At 41.5% G+C, this 18,475-nt stretch overlaps 2 protein-coding genes across 2 annotated transcripts; one reads left to right on the forward strand and one right to left on the reverse strand.

Annotated features, from left to right (window-relative positions):
* Positions 1-5,217: 5,217 nt before the first annotated feature.
* LOC101171877 (proline-rich nuclear receptor coactivator 1) lies at positions 5,218-9,208 on the forward strand. Its single transcript, XM_004083541.4, has 2 exons — positions 5,218-5,827; positions 7,443-9,208. Exons 1-2 carry the CDS (start codon positions 5,507-5,509, stop codon positions 7,896-7,898), a joined length of 777 nt encoding a protein of 258 aa, XP_004083589.1. The 5' UTR covers positions 5,218-5,506; the 3' UTR covers positions 7,899-9,208.
* A 1,626-nt stretch (positions 9,209-10,834) lies between these two features.
* Positions 10,835-17,983, reverse strand: LOC101160126 (protein farnesyltransferase subunit beta). The gene is made up of 12 exons (XM_004083407.4): positions 17,751-17,983; positions 16,645-16,709; positions 15,176-15,248; positions 14,992-15,083; positions 14,414-14,560; positions 14,184-14,267; positions 13,367-13,453; positions 13,140-13,269; positions 12,864-12,996; positions 12,612-12,723; positions 12,420-12,534; positions 10,835-11,334 (listed from the first exon to the last, which is right to left on the reverse strand). Exons 1-12 carry the CDS (start codon positions 17,847-17,849, stop codon positions 11,179-11,181), a joined length of 1,293 nt encoding a protein of 430 aa, XP_004083455.1. The 5' UTR covers positions 17,850-17,983; the 3' UTR covers positions 10,835-11,178.
* Positions 17,984-18,475: the final 492 nt, after the last annotated feature.

The following is an 18,475-nucleotide window of genomic DNA, read 5'->3' on the forward strand; positions in this document are numbered from 1 at the left end:
GGTTGGTGGATGTGTGTTTGCTTTTACAAACTCCATGACATGAAGCATTATATTTGTATTTACAGGTTTTTGAGCTATTTAATTCAATTTGATTTGATCTATACAGACCAATATTACATTATAATTGTCTCAACAGGCTTCACTAATTGTACAAAAAATTTAATTGGTTATAAAATTCAATAGCTGATTGCTAAAGGAAACTTAAAGGACTAAGCTAAACTGGGCATCCCTGCCCTTAGACCGTCCTTCTTGGTAAGGAACCCCCCAAAAAATATCAAATTCCACGGGGAAAAAAGGACGAAATCTCGGGGATGTCCACATGAAGGAGGGATCATCTCCAAGGACGCACAAGCGATGCACCAGAAATTTAGCTAATCTCACCCTAAAACTACATGTTTTGATAATGTAGCAGATGGGCTTCATCCAGATGGAATGAGGGGAAGGCTGGGGACGCGAGGCGAGGTCCACAGCCAGGTACAGGAGCACAGATGAGGCAACTGGATCTGGAATCACTCCCGCTCCCCTGGAGAGGAGTGGGAAAGTGGGACAGTACATGAATCGCACTGCACCAAGCATGGAGGACTAAATGATAAATAAATGATCAGAAATAGAGGAGAGGAGAAGTAGATGAGACAGAGGACAGAACCCCAGTGCACCATACTTTCCCCAGCTTCTAACTTCAAGCAGCCTCCTAACAATCAATTTTTATTGTTATTAAATGTAATTCAAACATGTTAATTCGTAGTTAAAGTAAGATACATGCACTATGGCACATATGGCAGATGGTAATAACAATTTACATATTTGCATATTAAAATTTTTTTTTTTTTTTTTTTAACTTGTCCTGTCCAACAGCTAGGCAGACAGATGAGAGCTGAGGGCCTCTTGTGTTGGACATATTTTACTTTAACAAGAGGGGTTATTAATCTTCAGACAAACCAAAGGTATGTCTGAATAAACCCCTTTTGTAATTGAGGCCAAACTTTATTAATTTCAATCATGTTTGAAAATCTTTGGTGTTGGACCGGACGGAAAAGGAAAGAGGGGAAGAAGAGAGAGGGACGTTAGAGAGAGGGGGGGGGTAGGAGGGTGATAATAGGAGGGGAAGGGGGGTAAGACCATGAAGCAGCATAAAGCAACAAGTTTACTGGTTGTTAATCATTATGGTAAGGTTCAAATGTAGTACAAAAAGGGCGGGGCCTATCCACACACACACTCAAATGTTATAAACACACCTGCTAGCTGCAAAAATGTCCACCTGTCGACATGTACACAAAACAGATAGTGTTCACACGCATACTTATGCCTTAAAACCAACTAGTGTGAAATATTTCAGTCATTCAATCATGCAAACTGTTAGTGCAAAGGTGAGCTAACACCTGTGCTCAGGTGAGTGTTTATGTTCTTCTAAAATGGATGGTGGAATGTGACAAGAAGGAGGGAGAGTGCCCAGCCATCCCCACCCCAAGACCCCCACCGCAGCAGCAGTGGCAGCCGAAATCCCCCCAACGCCACACGGGAACCGGCAGGGAACAACCGCCGCCCGGGCGACCAAGCCCGCCACCCAGGCCAGGGCCAGCAGGACCGCCGCAAAGCCCCCAGAGCCAGAGAGCAGGGAGGCACGGAGGGAAAGAGAGCGCCGCCCCAGCCCAACCAGGAGAGCAGCCCCCCCGCCGCGCCGGGAGCGCCCAACGCAGGGCCCCACCGGAGAAGGACGCCCACAGCCCCAGACGAGCACCCCACCACCACCCAGGAGTTCCGGGCATCCCCCCGCCCCCACCCCAGGTACGAGCCAGGACCCCCCAAGGGAGACCCGCTCCGCACTCCAGGCAGCCATCCGCCCGGCCCACGGTTGGTCCAGGGAGGAGCAAGGCAGGGGCCCGCCGCCCCCGCCCCGGAGGGGGAACCCCGGGGAAAAAAGAGGGCCCACAAGGGGTATTATAAATACGGCCCGACCAGGCTCGGCCATGTTGGAAGTTTGGCGGGGCCCAGCGCTCAGGGGCAAGGACCAGGACCCACCCCCCAGGGACACGAACACCCCCGGCTCAGGTGTAATATGAACCCCCCCACCGTGCGGAGAGAGCACCGCCGGGCCCAGGGAGCCAGCACCCAAGGGACACGGCCGCCATCGCCAAGGGGCCCGCACCCCCCAACAGGGAAGGGGTAGGGGACAGATGGACCCAGGTCCCACCTTCCTTGCAAAATGTGTGTGCGTGTATGTGTGTTTGAAAGGGTGTGTGTGTGCATGTGTGTGTGTTTATGTTGGAATGTATATGTTGAAGGGGGAGGGGTGTGTGTACTAAGGGGGGGGTGCAGTTAAAATTGGCGAGTAGGGCACTAAGAGGACATCTCCTGATTACTCACAGTGATGTCCCCTCACCCTCCCCACCAAGGGGCCCTAAATGTCTAAGGTGCGGTTAAAATTGGCGGGTAGGGTGCTAGGAGGACGTTTGCTGCTTGCTGGCAGTGATGTCCAAGCACCCCCCCCCCCCCCACCAAGGGCCCTACATGTCTAAGGTGCAAATAAAACCGAAAGAGGGGGGGGCCACTCCATACAGCAACCAAGTAAACCCCCCCCAAGGCGCATTGCAGGCTAAACCCCCCACCCCCTCACCTTAATATGAGGTTATATGAGGAAGGGGGTAAGTTGGGGACAGCTGGTAGACTGTCCCCCTGGTGGTCAAACAGCTGTCCCCCCACCCCACCCCAGACCCCGCAGCCGAAGCGGATGACACCCAGAGCGACCGGGGGCCCCAAGAGGGCTGTCCCGTCCCGCCCCGCCCCAGAGCCAGGGAAGGGCCGATCCCAGCCCCAGGTGTAGATGGACAGCCCATCCGGCGCCGCTGGGCCCCCCCGAGCAGGGCCCCCCGCCAACCCCCCCAGCACAGGCAAAGGGACCACCCCCCCAAGCCAAGCCAGACCACCACCCCACCCCCCCACCACGCACCCCCACACCCAAGCCCAGAGGACAACGCAGCACCCCAGCCCGCCCCACCCAGGCGCCGGACCCGACTCCCCGACCAACAGAGCCCCCACCACCCCCCGCCAGGCACCGGAGGCCCCGACCCCCACCACGGCCCACGGCAGAAGGGCAAGGAGCAACGACGACCAGGCCCCCCCACCCCCTAAGTCATGGAGTTAGCTATGGGAGACTAGAGAGACCGAATTCTTTCAAAGTTACTTGAGCTTTGGGCTGACATTTTTTCCAAGCTGATAAGATCAAGCAACAGATTTCTGTGTTGACTTATATTTATATTTTTCTTGCTTTTCCAATTTATTAAAAGTTTTTTTAGCAATGCAAAGAGTTATGAAAATGATAGAGCCTAATCCTCCTTCTACATCGATGGCACTCATGTCACCAAGCACACAAAGTGACGGTGAAGCTGTGATTGAAACCTTAAGCCAGACTGATAAATCGGCACATACCTGCTGCCAGAGAGCCTGGACAGGCGTGCAGAACCATAGTGCATGCATGTAATTGTCGGGTAGATTACCGTCACAGTGCTGACAAATGTCTGAGTTACTGAGACCCATCTTGAACATCCTCTGTCCAGTATAGTAAATTCTGTGTAGAGTTTTGAAATGGATTAGCTGCAGATTTGGACTTTTTGTCAGTTTAAAGGTGTTTAGACAAAGTTCTGACCAAAAACTTTCATCTGTGCTGATGCTCAAATCCGCATCCCATTTTGTTGTCAGAAGTGAAATATTATTATCTAAATTACATAAAAGTTTGTATATTTTGGAGAGAGTTTTATTCATTGAGAAATTGATCAGAGTGGTAACTACATCTGGTAGCTTTAAATCGTTGTCTCTGTATTTAAACTTTTTAGTAATAATTGATTTAAGTTGCTGATATTCCAAGAAGTTATTTATTCCATGTTTGTCTTGAAGTTCCTGGGGAGTTATGAATCTTCTATCAATAATTATGTGCTCTAGTTGTTTTATGCCCCCTGCTTGCCAAGCTGGGAAGTGGATAATTTTTTTGTTTATGAGGATGTCTGGGTTGTTCCAGATGGGTGTCATTTTGCATGGTTGAATTGATGATTTTGATATTTTGAGAAATTCCCACCAGGCTGTCAAAGTGGCATTTATATTAGTACTTTTGAAACAATCCTGTTTTTTAACTGTTTGGCTAATAAATGGAAGATCTGATAGGTTGATCTTTCCACATAACGCCTGTTCCAAGTCTAACCATGAGTTGGTTTCTGGATTATTTTTTAACCATATTAAGATGTATTGCAATCTATTTGCAAGAAAGTAATTGTGGAAGTTAGGTAATTCTAATCCTCCACAGCTTTTTGCAGATTTTAAAGTTTTTAGACTAATTCTTGCAGGTTTATTGTTCCATAAAAAGCTTGATATGGATGAGTCTAATGTTTTGAACCATTTTAATGGCGGTTGTGTGGGAATCATTGAGAAGAGATAATTAACTTTGGGTACGATTTTCATTTTTACTGTGGCTACCTTGCCCATAAGGGACAGAGGCAGGTTGGTCCAGCGTGTTAGATCGTCCTGTATGTTTTTCAGTAATGGGGTGTAGTTTAGCTGCACCAGTTCTGATAGTTTGGGGGAAAAATTGATACCTAGATATTTGATATTTCCTGATTTAACTGGTATTGTGTGTGCATATTTAAATTTTTAGCAATGGTGATACAATATAGTATTAATCTAAGCTTGGGGAATGGGCCACCCTGGCCAGGTTTATGAGACAATCTTCCCTCTGCAGAGAAATATGTATAATGGATGTAATGTAAAATTGTAATTATACTCCCAATCTTCAGTACAGTGGGTGAGGTAGGGAGAGCAATATGTTAGATATTCTCTGATTAATGGCTTACCTGGCAATAACCCTGTTTTGTTACATTGTGTTGATTATCTGAATTTTGTGGACTTGAAAGTAAATCAAAAGCCTTTAGGTTTTGATTTGCTCATGTTCAATATAGTTTAGATTTGTTTTTTATGTTTCTTTTATTATTTCACTGAAATAGCATTTTTTTTTAAATAATTTGTTCAAATTAATACTTCTAAGTGTTTTTTTAAAAATAAAAGCATGACTAACTTTAAAAACGTAACTTAAAAACGTAAGCTTTTACTTTTAACTAGTCAAATCTTTGTCATTATAATATGATAATATTATAAAATAAATACCTGCTACGTGACTAACGTGAATTTTTATCTTAAAATAATTTGTTTATGAAGGACAGATCGTTGATGGCACAACACCGGAAGTGACGTTTTACTAAGCTACAACTGCTTCTTTCAGAGGAAGCAAACAACGACGCGACGCCGCAATTTTACAACTGTAGGAGTGATTTTAAAATTTAAAGTGATATACCTTGTCGTTAACTGTTTCGTTGAAATATATTTATTACTTTTTCTTGTGGCTCAGGTTGTGTGTTTAGCTGTTCAGCTAACGCCTAGCTAAGAGAGTTAGCTTGTGACGTCGTTAGCTTAGCGGTTCGAAAATTGGCAGACGAGTTGTTTATGTTTCATCCACCGCCAAGAGATGTTGGATGGATCTCCTACACTCGGCGACGCCGCCGCCATCGTTGACGTCGAGAACAGCAAACCCCACGCGTTCATTTTCGGCACCGATCGGATGAATGCTGGAAGTAAAACAAAAGAGGCGCTGCTGAAGAGGGGAGGCTGGAAGCTGCGGACCGCGGCGCCGCTGCATCACCACAAACCCCCGAGGAACTGCTCGAGCGTCCCGCTTTCCGACAACCACCACAACAGCAGCGCCACGACGGGCTCCTCTCCGTCTGAAATCAGTCTTCCTGTCGGTTCTCATATTCCTCATCATGTCAAACAAGGAACCAAAAAAGAGGTAACCTCAAAATACAAGTTAAAGAACTGTGCAGCGCTTCCGGTAGCTTCAAATCTCGTCAACTTCCTAAAAGTTACGGTTTCATTTGACCCACTTATAACCATTTCCCCCACTTATTCTTGTAGAAACTTCTTTTTTACGTTGGCCCAGCTGTTGCTTTGAGTTTCTTTTGGAGTTTTGCAGTGACGCAGAAACAACCCCCAGTTTGTGCAGGTCTGCTCTACTTCCTCATTGGGCCTGTTGAGCCATGCTGGGAAGTTGCACTCAGTAGCAGTGTAATAAGGAAACTGCAACAAAAAAACAAACAAACAATAATAATGGCGCACTTTGACTGTTCTGTGCATGAAAGGTGCTACACACCTCAGTTATTAGACTTAGTTATTTTTTGCTAAAAACGAGAGGTGTTTATCTTCATCTCTAACATGAATCGATTCCATAATAGTACATAAATTAATACTTAATAGATCCAACTAACTTTGTGGCAATATGTTGCAGTAAAAACCTTTTGCCTAAATTGATACAATCCTGCTAATTATGAATTATTTGGCATGTTAAACCATGAATGAAAATGCATTTGATGAGAAAAGCTTAGTTTTTCCTTAATGGTACTTTTAAGATCCCCTCTGGAAAAGAAAGATTTGTAACATAAAAAATGTGCTGAGCTCCATTCTGATGCATCCGCTTGCAGACAAATAGATCCGTGAACGTCTCCTTTACCCTCGTCTGAGCTGGATCCATCTGGAAACCGCCAATATTGCTTGCAACGGTGATGTTCTATTGGGGGGGCGTGAGGGACTGTAAACTAGCGGGATAGCGTGTAAACAAATGGGTGTTGGCAAGTAGGGACAGTTTCAGTCCCGCTCACAACTCAGACCTGTTATAGTGGAAACTTTTCTTTCCTGTATGTTGTTTTCTTTAGAATTGCGTATTGGTAATTGATTTATTTTAACATTCTTGTTACAACAAGGTCGATCAAAACAGACGGTAAGATGATGTGATGTCGGGGTTTTTCCACACCAGTAGAATTTCACAGAAAGACAAATGTTTTTGCTTTTTACATTGAAACTAAATCGAAGATTAAAAGTAAATAATTATCATGAAGTTTAGCTTAATAGACAATGTTCTACTTAAAAATAATAATATTGATCTACACACATAATTCTCTATTGTTCATTAATACTGACTGATACATTATAAACAAATCTATACCTCAAATCTACAGATCAACATTTTTTAAGTCTTTTTTTTTCCCTTCTAAATATTGTTGAAATAATCCAATTAATTTAAAATCTTTGTGGATTTGTGTTTAATAAATAAAAGATGAAATATTCTGCCTTTTCTGGTCTTATAAGAGCTTTTATTATAAAAAAAATCCTATATTGTTTCTTACTATGTAGTTGATAAATATTTGTGTAGTAAATATTTAAAGTATAATAATACAAAATGTATTTTGCAAAAGTAAATATTTAATTAAAAAAAAGTAGGAGCTGTACTCGCCCATTCCATATTGCAATAAGAGAGATATGGATGAAATAAAGTTTTTTTTTTTAATGTTCATGCAACCTGCACCAATTATTCTGCACTTCTTTTAATTCAATGCTTTTTTTTTTTGTAGCTCCTAAAACCCAAAAGTGGCAGATTGGAGCGAGGGAACGTCCAATCTGGACCCCAGCCTTCTCGCAGTCTGTCCAAACATGACCAGACTGTCCACCACACCCATAAACCCAAGCAAAGCCAAACGCCCACCACGTCGCCCTGCGCAAAGAAGAACGACGCCCGACATCCCAAGAAATCCCTGTTTTCCCAGCAGCCTCAGAGCCGCGAGCTAAAGAAACCCCTCCACACCTCAAGCGATGTAAAGATCCTCAACCCTCCTGCTGAAGCTCCATCAGAAAACCTCAAAGATGGAGAGAAGATCTACGCCGGCGCCAAATTCAGCGAGCCGCCCTCGCCCAGCGTCTTACCCAAACCCCCCAGTCACTGGTTTGGACAAAAGGAGCCACAGCAGAGCAGCCAAAGCCAGGAGCAGATGACCGTTCACTTAAAGTCCCTCCTCAAGGTCCAGGATTAAGGATTAGCCGTAAATGTGGTTGACATTGGATGGAATCGGAAAACGTGTCTTGTAAACACTGCAATATTATGTCCAGAGTCTGAACTCTTTTCCAGTGTCCCGTCTGACAACATGCTGCCTGCATCAGTAAACACTGTGTTGCTGCTGCTGCTGCTGCTGCTGCAGCAGCTGCTGCTGCTGCAGCTGCTGCTGCTGCAGCTGCTGCTGCTGCAGCTGCTGCTGCTGCTGCTGCAAACTCACCAACAAGGCTGTCTGAAAGAAAGACAAATCAGAAGATTGGAAGCAGCAACACAGAGTTGAATGTTTACAAACTAATGATGGCAATTTTAAGGTTTTTTTAAAGACAGCCGTGTGTTTTTGAAGAGTAAATGTACATCATGTAAACATTTGTGTTTTTATATAATCACTATTATTTTAACAGAGATTCTAGTTTTGTTACTGATGACTTTCCAAATTAGATTTAAAAAAAGAGGCACTTTTTCGCTGCTCCTCCTGTGAGGGACTATGGGATTTTTGTTTTTGCATTTGCACAGAAACAAAAAGTGCCAGAAACTTGAGGAATTCCCATTCGGAGGGGCTCCAGGAGGGGACATCTCACAAATCAAATCGGCCCCTGAGCAGGTGAAACGTGGATTTAGACGGTGGGACTGTCCTGGCCTTGTTTTGCACTGAGGGGAGGACAAGACAAACTAATCAGCGGCGGTTCTTTTTTCCTGCAACCTTTTCCTCTGATGAACAGATTTCACTCCAAGCTGTGGAGATCGAACTCAAACAGCTGCAAAGCAAACCGTAGATGTCGTGTTTTGCACATCCAAGTGATTCAGCGGGAAATTCTTCGAGCTTTGTCAAAAATTTTGAATCACTTCATTCAATCTCACCTTTTCCTATTAAAAACATTTGGTAGTTGTTTTTGTTTGATTCAAAACTTGTTTCCCACAGCAGTTCCTGCTTCAATGAGCACAGCTTGACTCCTACCTTTTATACGACAAAGGGGACTCATTTTTAAGGTCATGTTAATGGTTTGTGAACTGTCTTGTACTTTAACGCTTCATGTTGGTGTTATATTATGTTTTATTTTTGTTTTGGATGTCATTTATTGTAAGACTTATCGTGTGAGTGATGCACGCAGGCAGCTGTTAGGTCTGTTTTGTGACATCAGTTGAATGGAAAATTGTACGAACATAACAGACGCTTTACGTTTTATTGCAGTGTTTCACAATCGTTTTCTTTAAAAAGCATCATTTTGGAAGAAAAAAAGCTTCACACAGAATTTCATATTTAAATTAAGAATAAATAATTGGATACCTTTACCGCTTTGTTCATGTCAGTTGATGAACATGTTTCACAAACGTTTATTTGGTTCTATTTTAATTCATATGATAGCTTTGTTTCATTTAAAAATATTTTTAAGAACAGCAAAAAAGACTTTTTTTCACAAGTAAAAACAGCCTAAGATCATTGATAAATAATACAATTACTCCAAACTTGCTGTAAAGTCCTTACAGCACCTGAATTTGCTTTTTCATTCATATTTATAGTTATAAATAGCTGTTCTAATGGCTAAAAGCTGAAAATGACAGACAAATCCTCATTTAACCTACCTTTTTTACCATATTTGATCAATTGGCTCCCCCTAGTGGACAACATTAGAAACTACTTTCAGATTTCTTTTACCTTTCTGACTATCTGGTGCCAGTTGCAATAAGTACAATTGAATAAAAACGTAGGTCGTTTTATTAACCATTCATGTTAGGGGGCACAGATTAGAGGCAGTTGTGGTATCTGTAACCCTTGTGCTATCTTAGATGACCCCACCCTTACATTGACGTGTTCTCCCTACCATGACAAAGGTGGAAAGATTTCATGTAATCCATGGACACCAGTGAAGATCAAAAATCATCGAAGAAAAAAGGTTCAGAGCACTGTCTAGTGGGTCTAGATGACCCATCTCCCAATGTTAAAGTGCCTAGGATAGCACAAGGGTTACAACTTGTTGCTGCATCGTGAAAGTCCTAATCTGTCGTTTGAATTTATAAATCAGAAGAACTGAAACATTTGTCTTGGCCAAAAATAAACTCCATGACAGCATTTACTACCATAGTCCATAGTGGTGGTAGTGTGATGGTCTGGGACCTTGATGATTTGTCATAATAGATTTTTCAGAAAGTCTGTCCAGGTTAAACTCTCTTGCTAGAAATGTCCCTTCTTTGAGAAAACAAAGATCTTTTCTGTCCTCTCCATTTTATCTTCCTGAGCTTGAAGCTGCACATTGAGGAAGGTGCAGATATTTGACGTGTGGATGATTGATGCGTGGAGCGACACCCTGCTGGCTTCCAGAGTGTTTTGTTTTGAAGACGGAACCGATCCAAGCCTGCATCGGCTGTCTAGAGTCAGGCTAAGTTTGGACAAACGGGTCGGGGTGTTTTGTTTTTTTTTGCTTCAGAAAAAACAAAAACAGGAACTACAGGTGATTTATGCAACCTAAGTTTGAAGACAATCAGAAGAAAAACACTTTGAAAGTTTCAGTTGACCCACTGTAACCCTTGTGCTATCCTCCTAGGCACTTTAACATTGGGAGTTGGGTCATCTAGACCCACTAGACAGTGCTCTGAACCTTTTTTCTTCAATGATTTGTGATCTTCACTGGTGTCCATGAAATCTACATGAAATCTTTCCACCTTTATCCACCTTCATCATGGTAGGGAGAACATGTCAATGTAAGGGGGGGGGGGTCATCTAAGATAGCACAAGGGATAATTCATACAAACTCTTCAATTTTTTTTGTCCTTTCTTGTTTACAACTTGATTTTTCTATTGACATGTTAAAAATGGACAGACTGGCTCTGAAAAGACACAAACGATCGCTTTCAGCCTCTAAAATTAGAATTGAAATATTTCAGCTGAAGCTCCAGAAAGTCCACAAACTCATTTGTCCACGTTTGCTAAATGTAGTTTTAATGCATAAAAACAGAAGACGAGCTCAGAAAGTTGCTGCAAAGTACAAAGGTTTATTTCTTCCATTGCTAATAAAGAAACACTTAGAGCAGCTGAAACTGTTGAAAGCAAGAGTTCAGCCAAAAGGTTTAACTATTGCCGTTTTTAACGCACTAACTCCTCCTGTAAAGGTCTGTGGCTGCTCTGCTCTGCTGCTGGTCCTCATGGCAGCTCACTTTAGCTCACTGTAGCCCACATCGCCGCTCTCTGGGTGAGCCCGACACTCATGAGCAGCTGATTTTCCATCACAGTGAGGCTTCTGCTGAGGTCGAACTACGACTGAGGCTCATGGGAGGGGGGGGGCGGCGGCGGCGGCGGGCGGCTTGATGCCGGTGAACCCCCCCACGTGTCTGCTGTCATCTGGAATAGGCAGCTTGAGGAAGTGTTCCAAAGCCCCGGCGACCTTCTCCGGACAAATGTTGTAGACCGGATGAGTCGGCGCCTGAAAAAGCAGAGCGGGTTTAGAACCGTGAACACGTTCTTCCACGTTCTTCCAACCCTCTGATGAGAACATCAGAAATCTTTTTCTAATAGTGTTTTTGTTCTCTTGTTTTTTCTTTGCACTAAAAACATTTGACCAGTTAATGAATATTTATTTAAACACATTTTACTGAATACATTGATTATTAAAACTTGCAAAAAAAAAAAAAAAATTGCAGCTTGCAATCATAATAAAAAAAGATAATTCCGAACCAAACCGGACATTAGAGGTCCAGCGGGTAACATTTCAATTTAAATGACAGGTTTTAAAGTCACAGATTCGTCATCTTCTCAACTTTTTCTAATTATTCTATCAGATTTGTGCTTCAAAAGAGTCATTTAGTCTACTTCAATAATGAATTCTTCTGAGTCATTTTCTATCATTTCTGCTTCTTTAGGTTCCCTCCTTTCTTTTGTTTTTGTTTAGTCCATTTTAAAATTGTGTTTAAAAATGTTTTCTTCACATATGTGAAGACAATTAAGCTCAAAACTTCATTTCTGAGTTTTTCTTTAATCAATGAACTCCTGCCGCTCTGCAGAAACTATGGCTTATGTCCAAATTTTTCTTCACTACTCATTAGTGCACTAAATAGTGAGTTAGGTATTTTGTAGTGCTGTCTGAATCTACAATTCCAAAATAGAGTGCTCTAGAAATTTTTCAGAAGTCTGTGAAAAACCGGTGTGCATCGATGCTCACTTCATTTATTTAAATGTATTTTTTCAATAAAATATGAACGTTTTCATCTTTGTATTTATAAATGATCGTTGCAAAAATGCTCATATTAATTAGGTTTTCACTTAGTGAATTCAGTGATGTCATATTCCCACATAGTAGTTCGGGATTAGGGAGGGAATTTGGACACAGTCTAAGTCCTAGAAAACAACGCAGGCTTTTTGATTTTGCCTAAAAACGGCATCATCATAACTAAACACTTTGAAAATGGCTTAAAAGAGGATCAGGGTGGGACTTTAAGGGTTTTATTTAGAGCTTCAAACTTGCAGATGAAGTAGAAGAACATGAAATAGTCGGGTTGGAAATTCCCTCACCAGTCGGTTCTCCTCCTTGCCCAGGATGATCTCCTGATGATGGTCCAGGTTTCCGAAGTGCTGTGCTACGGCGAGGCCGCTCAGGCAGTAGCAGGTGTGGTAAAAGTCTCTGGACCTGACCACAAAGAGTCAGAACACAGAATGAAAGGCGTCGTCTGATTTCACAAAGACGGTCCGAGGGCAGATACCGACTTTCCGGGCTTATCCAGCAGACCCCCTGTGGGGTTCTGACAGCACAGGAGGATGTACTCCTGCAAGGCCTTCTGCTCAAACATCCACTGGTTCCGACTCAATTCAGACTCTCCTACAAAGAAAAACGCATCCCATCATCTATTGTATATTCTTTGTCAATAATGCTTTAAATAATCCAGACTGAAAAAGAAGAAAAACTGAAATCATTTATGGAGAAATGCGTCACGTTTTTGTTAAGCAAAGCATCCTCACCCTCTTTGAATAAGGCTCTGTGGAGCAGAGGCAAGACTCCAGCTTGCCAGAAAGAGTAACAGCCGTCCACCAGCTTATTACAGCGGCCCTGAAACCCTCCTTCGAAGCGCATTTGCCTGCTGACCACCCACCTCTGCGGAGACAACACTCACAAACTCAACGCCCCCTACAGGTGAGAGGGGGTCCTGCAGTCGCGTACATTCTGTGTTTGTCCGGTTCGGGCTCCTTTTGTGGTCCAAAAGGCCCAGTTCACATGAAAAAGGAGGGTTGGCTCACCAGTAGGGCTTTCAGATCCAGCATGTGTTCGTTTCCCAGGATGACGAGTGCAGCGGTGCCGCAGAAGGTGTAACCGCCGTGGGCCTCCAGGCCCGGAACTCCACTGAGACCACCTTCCCAGTTCTGACACCTGCAGCACAAAAGACAACCACAAAAAAACTCCTCACAACAAGAAATAATAAAAAAAAGGGGAACAAATGTAGCTTTTCCTGCTGTTGCTGATGTACCTGAGGATCCAGTTGGTGGTATCTTCAAACAGTTTGGGGGTTAGGATGTTTGTAAGTGATGCCACAGACGCCGCACAGTAGGCACTTCTACAAACAGAAATGTAGACGAAACATCAGTCTTAGGCAGAAAAAAAACTACCGTATTTTCCAGGCTTCAGAGCGCACCCGAGTACAAGCCGCACCCCCCAATTTGTAAAGGATAAGTCATTTGGTACACACAAGCCACACCTGTCTACAAGCCACATGTAACGATTTAATTAGTAAGTCACCCATCATTTTGCCCCAAACACAGTACAAATACAAACAGCCTCAGAGAGGGTGAAGTACACAGCGGTTCAGCCTATTTATTTGAAAACACCGTCAAACAGCATGGACCTCACTTCTGCTCACAGCCCCCTCAGTCATCACCCATCTGCTTGCGTGCTCCCTCACCAGCTAACAGCAACATTGGAGCTGTCTAGCCACAGTTTGGAGCCAGACGAGGAAAACTAAGAGGAACGTGGATCTAGTCGTCTAAAGGTGGATGCATCAGAATGGCAGCTCTGTGTATTTTCTACGTCACACATACGCTCTTTTTCAAACTTTTTTTTTTGTTTTGTTCCTGCTTCAGAAGAAAAAATAAAATTCATACTCAGAAATGTGATTTTCCACTTAATTTTCTTTATAGATGTCCTCCATCGTCAGAAAAAGGCCACAATGACACAATTTTCATCAGTGAGTTTGTCTGAAAAAAACACCTTCATGTTTTTTATTTGGGATTAATGCAGACGAATAGAAACTCAAAGAGAGAAAAAAACAGGATCATGTGACCTCTCACCTGACATCCACTTCCCCTCCAACGTGCATCATAAACGAGCCATCCGGCTGCTTCAGCGACCAGAGGAAGTCCAGCAGCTTCTCTCTAAAGGAAAGGAAGGAGATCCTCAGCACATCAAAAAGAAACGCAGCCATGCAGAAGGAAGCCGAGGACAAAACCCGCCATCCCAGTTCGGTCGGAGCAGAGATTTCAAAGGATCGAATCAGACAGAAACGCCATCATGACCGTACCTGTCTATAACACTGTAGGCCTCCTCTGTGCCGATGATGCACAGAGCGTTGACCGCGGCGTAGGTCGGCGCCAGGTGAGCGTACTGACCCGGGCCGCCGGCGAAGCCGCCCGTCGGGCTCTGACAGCGAGCCAGGAACTGACAAACGCTGGAGGGAGGAGTGGGACATTATCACAAAAAACGTTTTATTTCATTTTTATTTTTTAAACTTCCAATATTGTTTATCTGAACCAAATAAAATTATTTTTGAGTGGAAAATAGAAACAAAATAAATGTAATCAAATTGTATTGAATCATACATTAAACTGAACAGGAATCAAACTCTTTTTTGTGATTTGGGTTGTGAAGGAAACAGATGTGCGTTTCTTTCAAAACTAAACAGATTTTATGCATAAAAATGATCAAGAAAAGTCTCTGGAGGTTTCTAAAGGTGTATTCTCAGGGTAAAAACTGGACATTTAATGAATAAGTAGCAGTAGAGGTCAAACTAATGCTGTTTCTGAAGTGACGTTGAATTGAACTCAGCCTGGAAGTGCTTCTGCGGTGAGGCTGAAGGTGCAGATTTTGTTTGTGACTCACTCTGAGGCGACCGTCGCAGGAACAGGCTCCTCCAGCAACTCCAGACTGTGAAGAATCCAGAAGCAAAGCCACGGTCTGCTGGCATCCAGACACTACACAAACACACAGCAATAGTGGAATCAAGACGTTTTCTTAGAATGCTTTGAATTTATGTAAGCATCAATTCAGTGAAGAGAGAGATCACCTCGTAGGCGTCCGATAGGTGACGTAAGCCCTTTTTGAGGTATTGATAGTGCTGATCCCGCAACAACGTTGGTCTTTAAGAGAAAAAAATGTTACGATTAAAAAAATAACAAAAAAAGCAGCAGAAAAAAATAGTAAAGGTCACAACTTCAACAAATTTTGCCGTTTAATTAAAAAGGCTCGATACTTACAAAAAATCTCAAACACCTTCAGATAAAAGTGTTTTTTTCTGCATATTTATTCATTTATAAAACTAAATTTATATAGCTCCAAATCTAATAAATCAAATACTTGCAAAAGTATAAAACAAAATTTATATTCAAAGACTAAAACAAATAACAAATGAATAAAAATGAAACAGAACTATGTTACGAATGCTTTACATGCACTAAACTAAATAGAAAAAGATACACTTTCAACAAAAATGGGAAAAATGATCTGCGGAGGCCTACTTCAACTAACAGGTGTTTTTTACAGCTAAAAATAAAATAAAATAAAACTGTTTTCGTGTCTGTTTCTCCATGTGTTTAAATAATAATGACTGGAAAACACACGATAAAAAGAAAGTTTAAAAAGGAAAAGAAAGCAGACTGAACAACAACAAATGTAAGCAAAAAACTAAACAAATGTGAGCCTAATAGCATGAATTCTGCAGCGTCTCCACCTGCAGTTTCAGTAGAAACCAATCTGAACAGTTGTCATAGAAATGAGCTGAGTCATCCCACTGAGAGGAGATGACAGCTGATAGCGGCGAGGATGACATTTGGCAAACAACGTAGTGAAGAAAAGTGCATGGAAACAGCAATTATGTGAGGCCAACCACCAGCACATCCTGATTGAAAAACAGTGGACACGGAGCCATACTTCTCAGAAACACACACAAAGCCACATGAAAAAAGCAAAACAGGAATCATTTGGCAGAGATCTGCTGTAAAGTATACACACTTTGACATTTAAAGAGCCCATTCTCCGTACTTGCAGGAACTTCAGTTCCTTTTCAGAAATGATGCCTTCAGGTGTCATTTTGGATCATTAAAAGCAGACAAAAACCGCTCAAACAAAAAAAAAAAAGGTTTCCAAATGCAAGGACGGGGTAAATGGCATAAAAAAAATGTTTGATGTGAAAAATGTAGTAAATATTTTTAAAAACCTGCACAGCTGCGGGTTAATACTTGCCGATATCTATCAGATAAAAATCTGAATTTGGATGTTAATTAGCAGGTTAATTAGCTGACCTTAGGTTTCTGCCAAATGGATGTAAATAATAAAAAACAATTATCTGTAACCTGAATCAGAGGGCAAAAACTTTCATTTTGCTTCTCATATTTAAAAAAAAAAGACAACAGTTTAGCCCGCGTAATGCTTCAACCAGGTCAATCTGGACTTAACAGTGATAATGCTTTTAGCAGCCTCCAGAAGTTTCATTTGTCTCTGTGAAAAGGAAAGCTTATCCAGAAAATGTGTACTTACTCAGGTAAGCTATGAATTTGTTTGTAAACACTGATAACTTCTTTAATGCTGGACTCCACCTTTTTCTAGGAAAAAAAGAATAGATTGTGTTATTAATAATAAGATAAATTAATTTATTAAATTAAAATGTCAATCAAAAAATGGGCATGTCATTATCCAGACATCTAAAAGAGCATCTTAACACTGACTTCTATTTGTAAATATGTGGAAAAAAATAATCTATTCTGAATTGATTCTATCAAAAAGAAAATAAATATATAATTTGCTATCATTAGCTATAATTACACAAATACCAAAAAGAGTCATTTCTATTCATCTCTTCTTTGTTTGGTTCTGCCATCAGCTAAAACTGCATTTAATTGTAATATTAAAAGCAAACAAACAAAGTGAATCTTTTCACATTCTCTGGATGTTTATGAGCAGGTATCCTCATCAAAACATGTACCAGATGATGCAAATTCTCCTTTTGAAAACTGAACATAGCATTTGTTTTACAATATAGAAATTTTGTTAAAACGTTGAAAATAATAAAATCTGTTGTTGTTTTTTTTAAATAGGGTAGTTCAAAATAAAATTTATTCAGAAAAATAGATATATTACAGATACACTTAAAATATTTGGGTAGTCAATTACTTTAACACAATTCTTGAATTGGTCATGTTTTTGTTTCTGCTTTTTTAATAAAAAAAACAAGACGTTAGTAGTCCTTCTGACCTTAAAATTGGGTTAAAACATTATTATTATTATTATTATTATTATTATTATTATTAAGTATTTAGTGTGCAGTAGCGCTCTTAAGTAAACTGCTCCAGTCATTGTATTAAAAATGGACTTTAAAAAAATATTGATAGTTGCCTTGAAAGTTTTACAATAACAAGAAGTTAATCCGAATACGGTTTTTATGCTAGCTAAATATAATATACACATATACTATATATGTGGTCAACTGTAAAAGTTAATTTTTTAAATTATTAATTCTGTTTTTATTACAAAAACATGACAGCAGCAAACAACTTTGGCAAAGAAAAAGTTATTTTAAAACAGTCAGACACAGATTCATCAGCTTTGTTAGCCACAGAAGCTAACTAAGCTAATTTGCGGCTTACTTGCTCCACTGAAGTGACTGTCTCCACCCCGTCATCGATAAACGTTTCTGCGGTCAGTTGTTCACTAAAAGACCTCAGAACAGGCGACACGCCGTCCATGGTTAAGACAGGACCCGACGGCAACAGAAAAACGTGGAATGAAGTAGTAATGTCAGTGAAGATGCCTTGTTTTGATACTTCTCTCCACACGCTTCCTGTCTAGTGGCCGGAAGCAAGGGCGGCAGCTGCGGGTGATGCACTACGGCGGGCCTTGATGGACAAACTTCTTCAAAATCGTTATCGCGGAAAAACTGCAGCTCGCCGCCGCTGCATAACCGGTTGTTGGTTGTTGCGTGTGTGCCGGCTGCGTGGCTGCAAACTTTGCATTTATTTTCTTCATCGGTGTTATGGTAAAGTAGCAACGAGGAGACAGAAACCATACGATTTCACCGTTTCTCTGGGTCAAGTGAGACAAGCCAGCAGTACATTGTTAAGATTATTTTTCACAATAAAAGTGGGGAAATATACGTATGTTAATATTGTTCAAGTGGTTAAGTGGCGACTAATTGTTAAACTGATGCAAACTTGATTATTTTCCTTCAATTATAATATATTGTCAAAACATAGAACTGATGAAAACACACATTTTCCCCCTATTTTTCCTCAGCCATCCAGATACTTGGAGATATTACCTTTCTGAAGCCTTAAAACAGTTTGTACCATTGTCCTGCACTCTGAATTGTAGC

Source organism: Oryzias latipes, chromosome 24 (genome assembly GCF_002234675.1).
Source record: "Oryzias latipes chromosome 24, ASM223467v1".
NCBI classification, from domain to species: Eukaryota; Metazoa; Chordata; class Actinopteri; order Beloniformes; family Adrianichthyidae; genus Oryzias; species Oryzias latipes.

Coding starts and splice junctions, on each gene's coding strand:
- LOC101171877 (XM_004083541.4), top strand. CDS start 5,507: ATGTTGGATGGATCTCCTACACTCGGCGACGCCGCCGCCATCGTTGAC. Junction 5,828..7,442: donor AACAAGGAACCAAAAAAGAG/GTAACCTCAAAA, acceptor TTTTTTTTGTAG/CTCCTAAAACCCAAAAGTGG.
- LOC101160126 (XM_004083407.4), bottom strand. CDS start 17,849: ATGGACGGCGTGTCGCCTGTTCTGAGGTCTTTTAGTGAACAACTGACC. Junction 16,710..17,750: donor CAGTCACTTCAGTGGAGCAA/GTAAGCCGCAAA, acceptor TTTTTTTCCTAG/AAAAAGGTGGAGTCCAGCAT. Junction 15,084..15,175: donor ACCTATCGGACGCCTACGAG/GTGATCTCTCTC, acceptor GTGTTTGTGTAG/TGTCTGGATGCCAGCAGACC.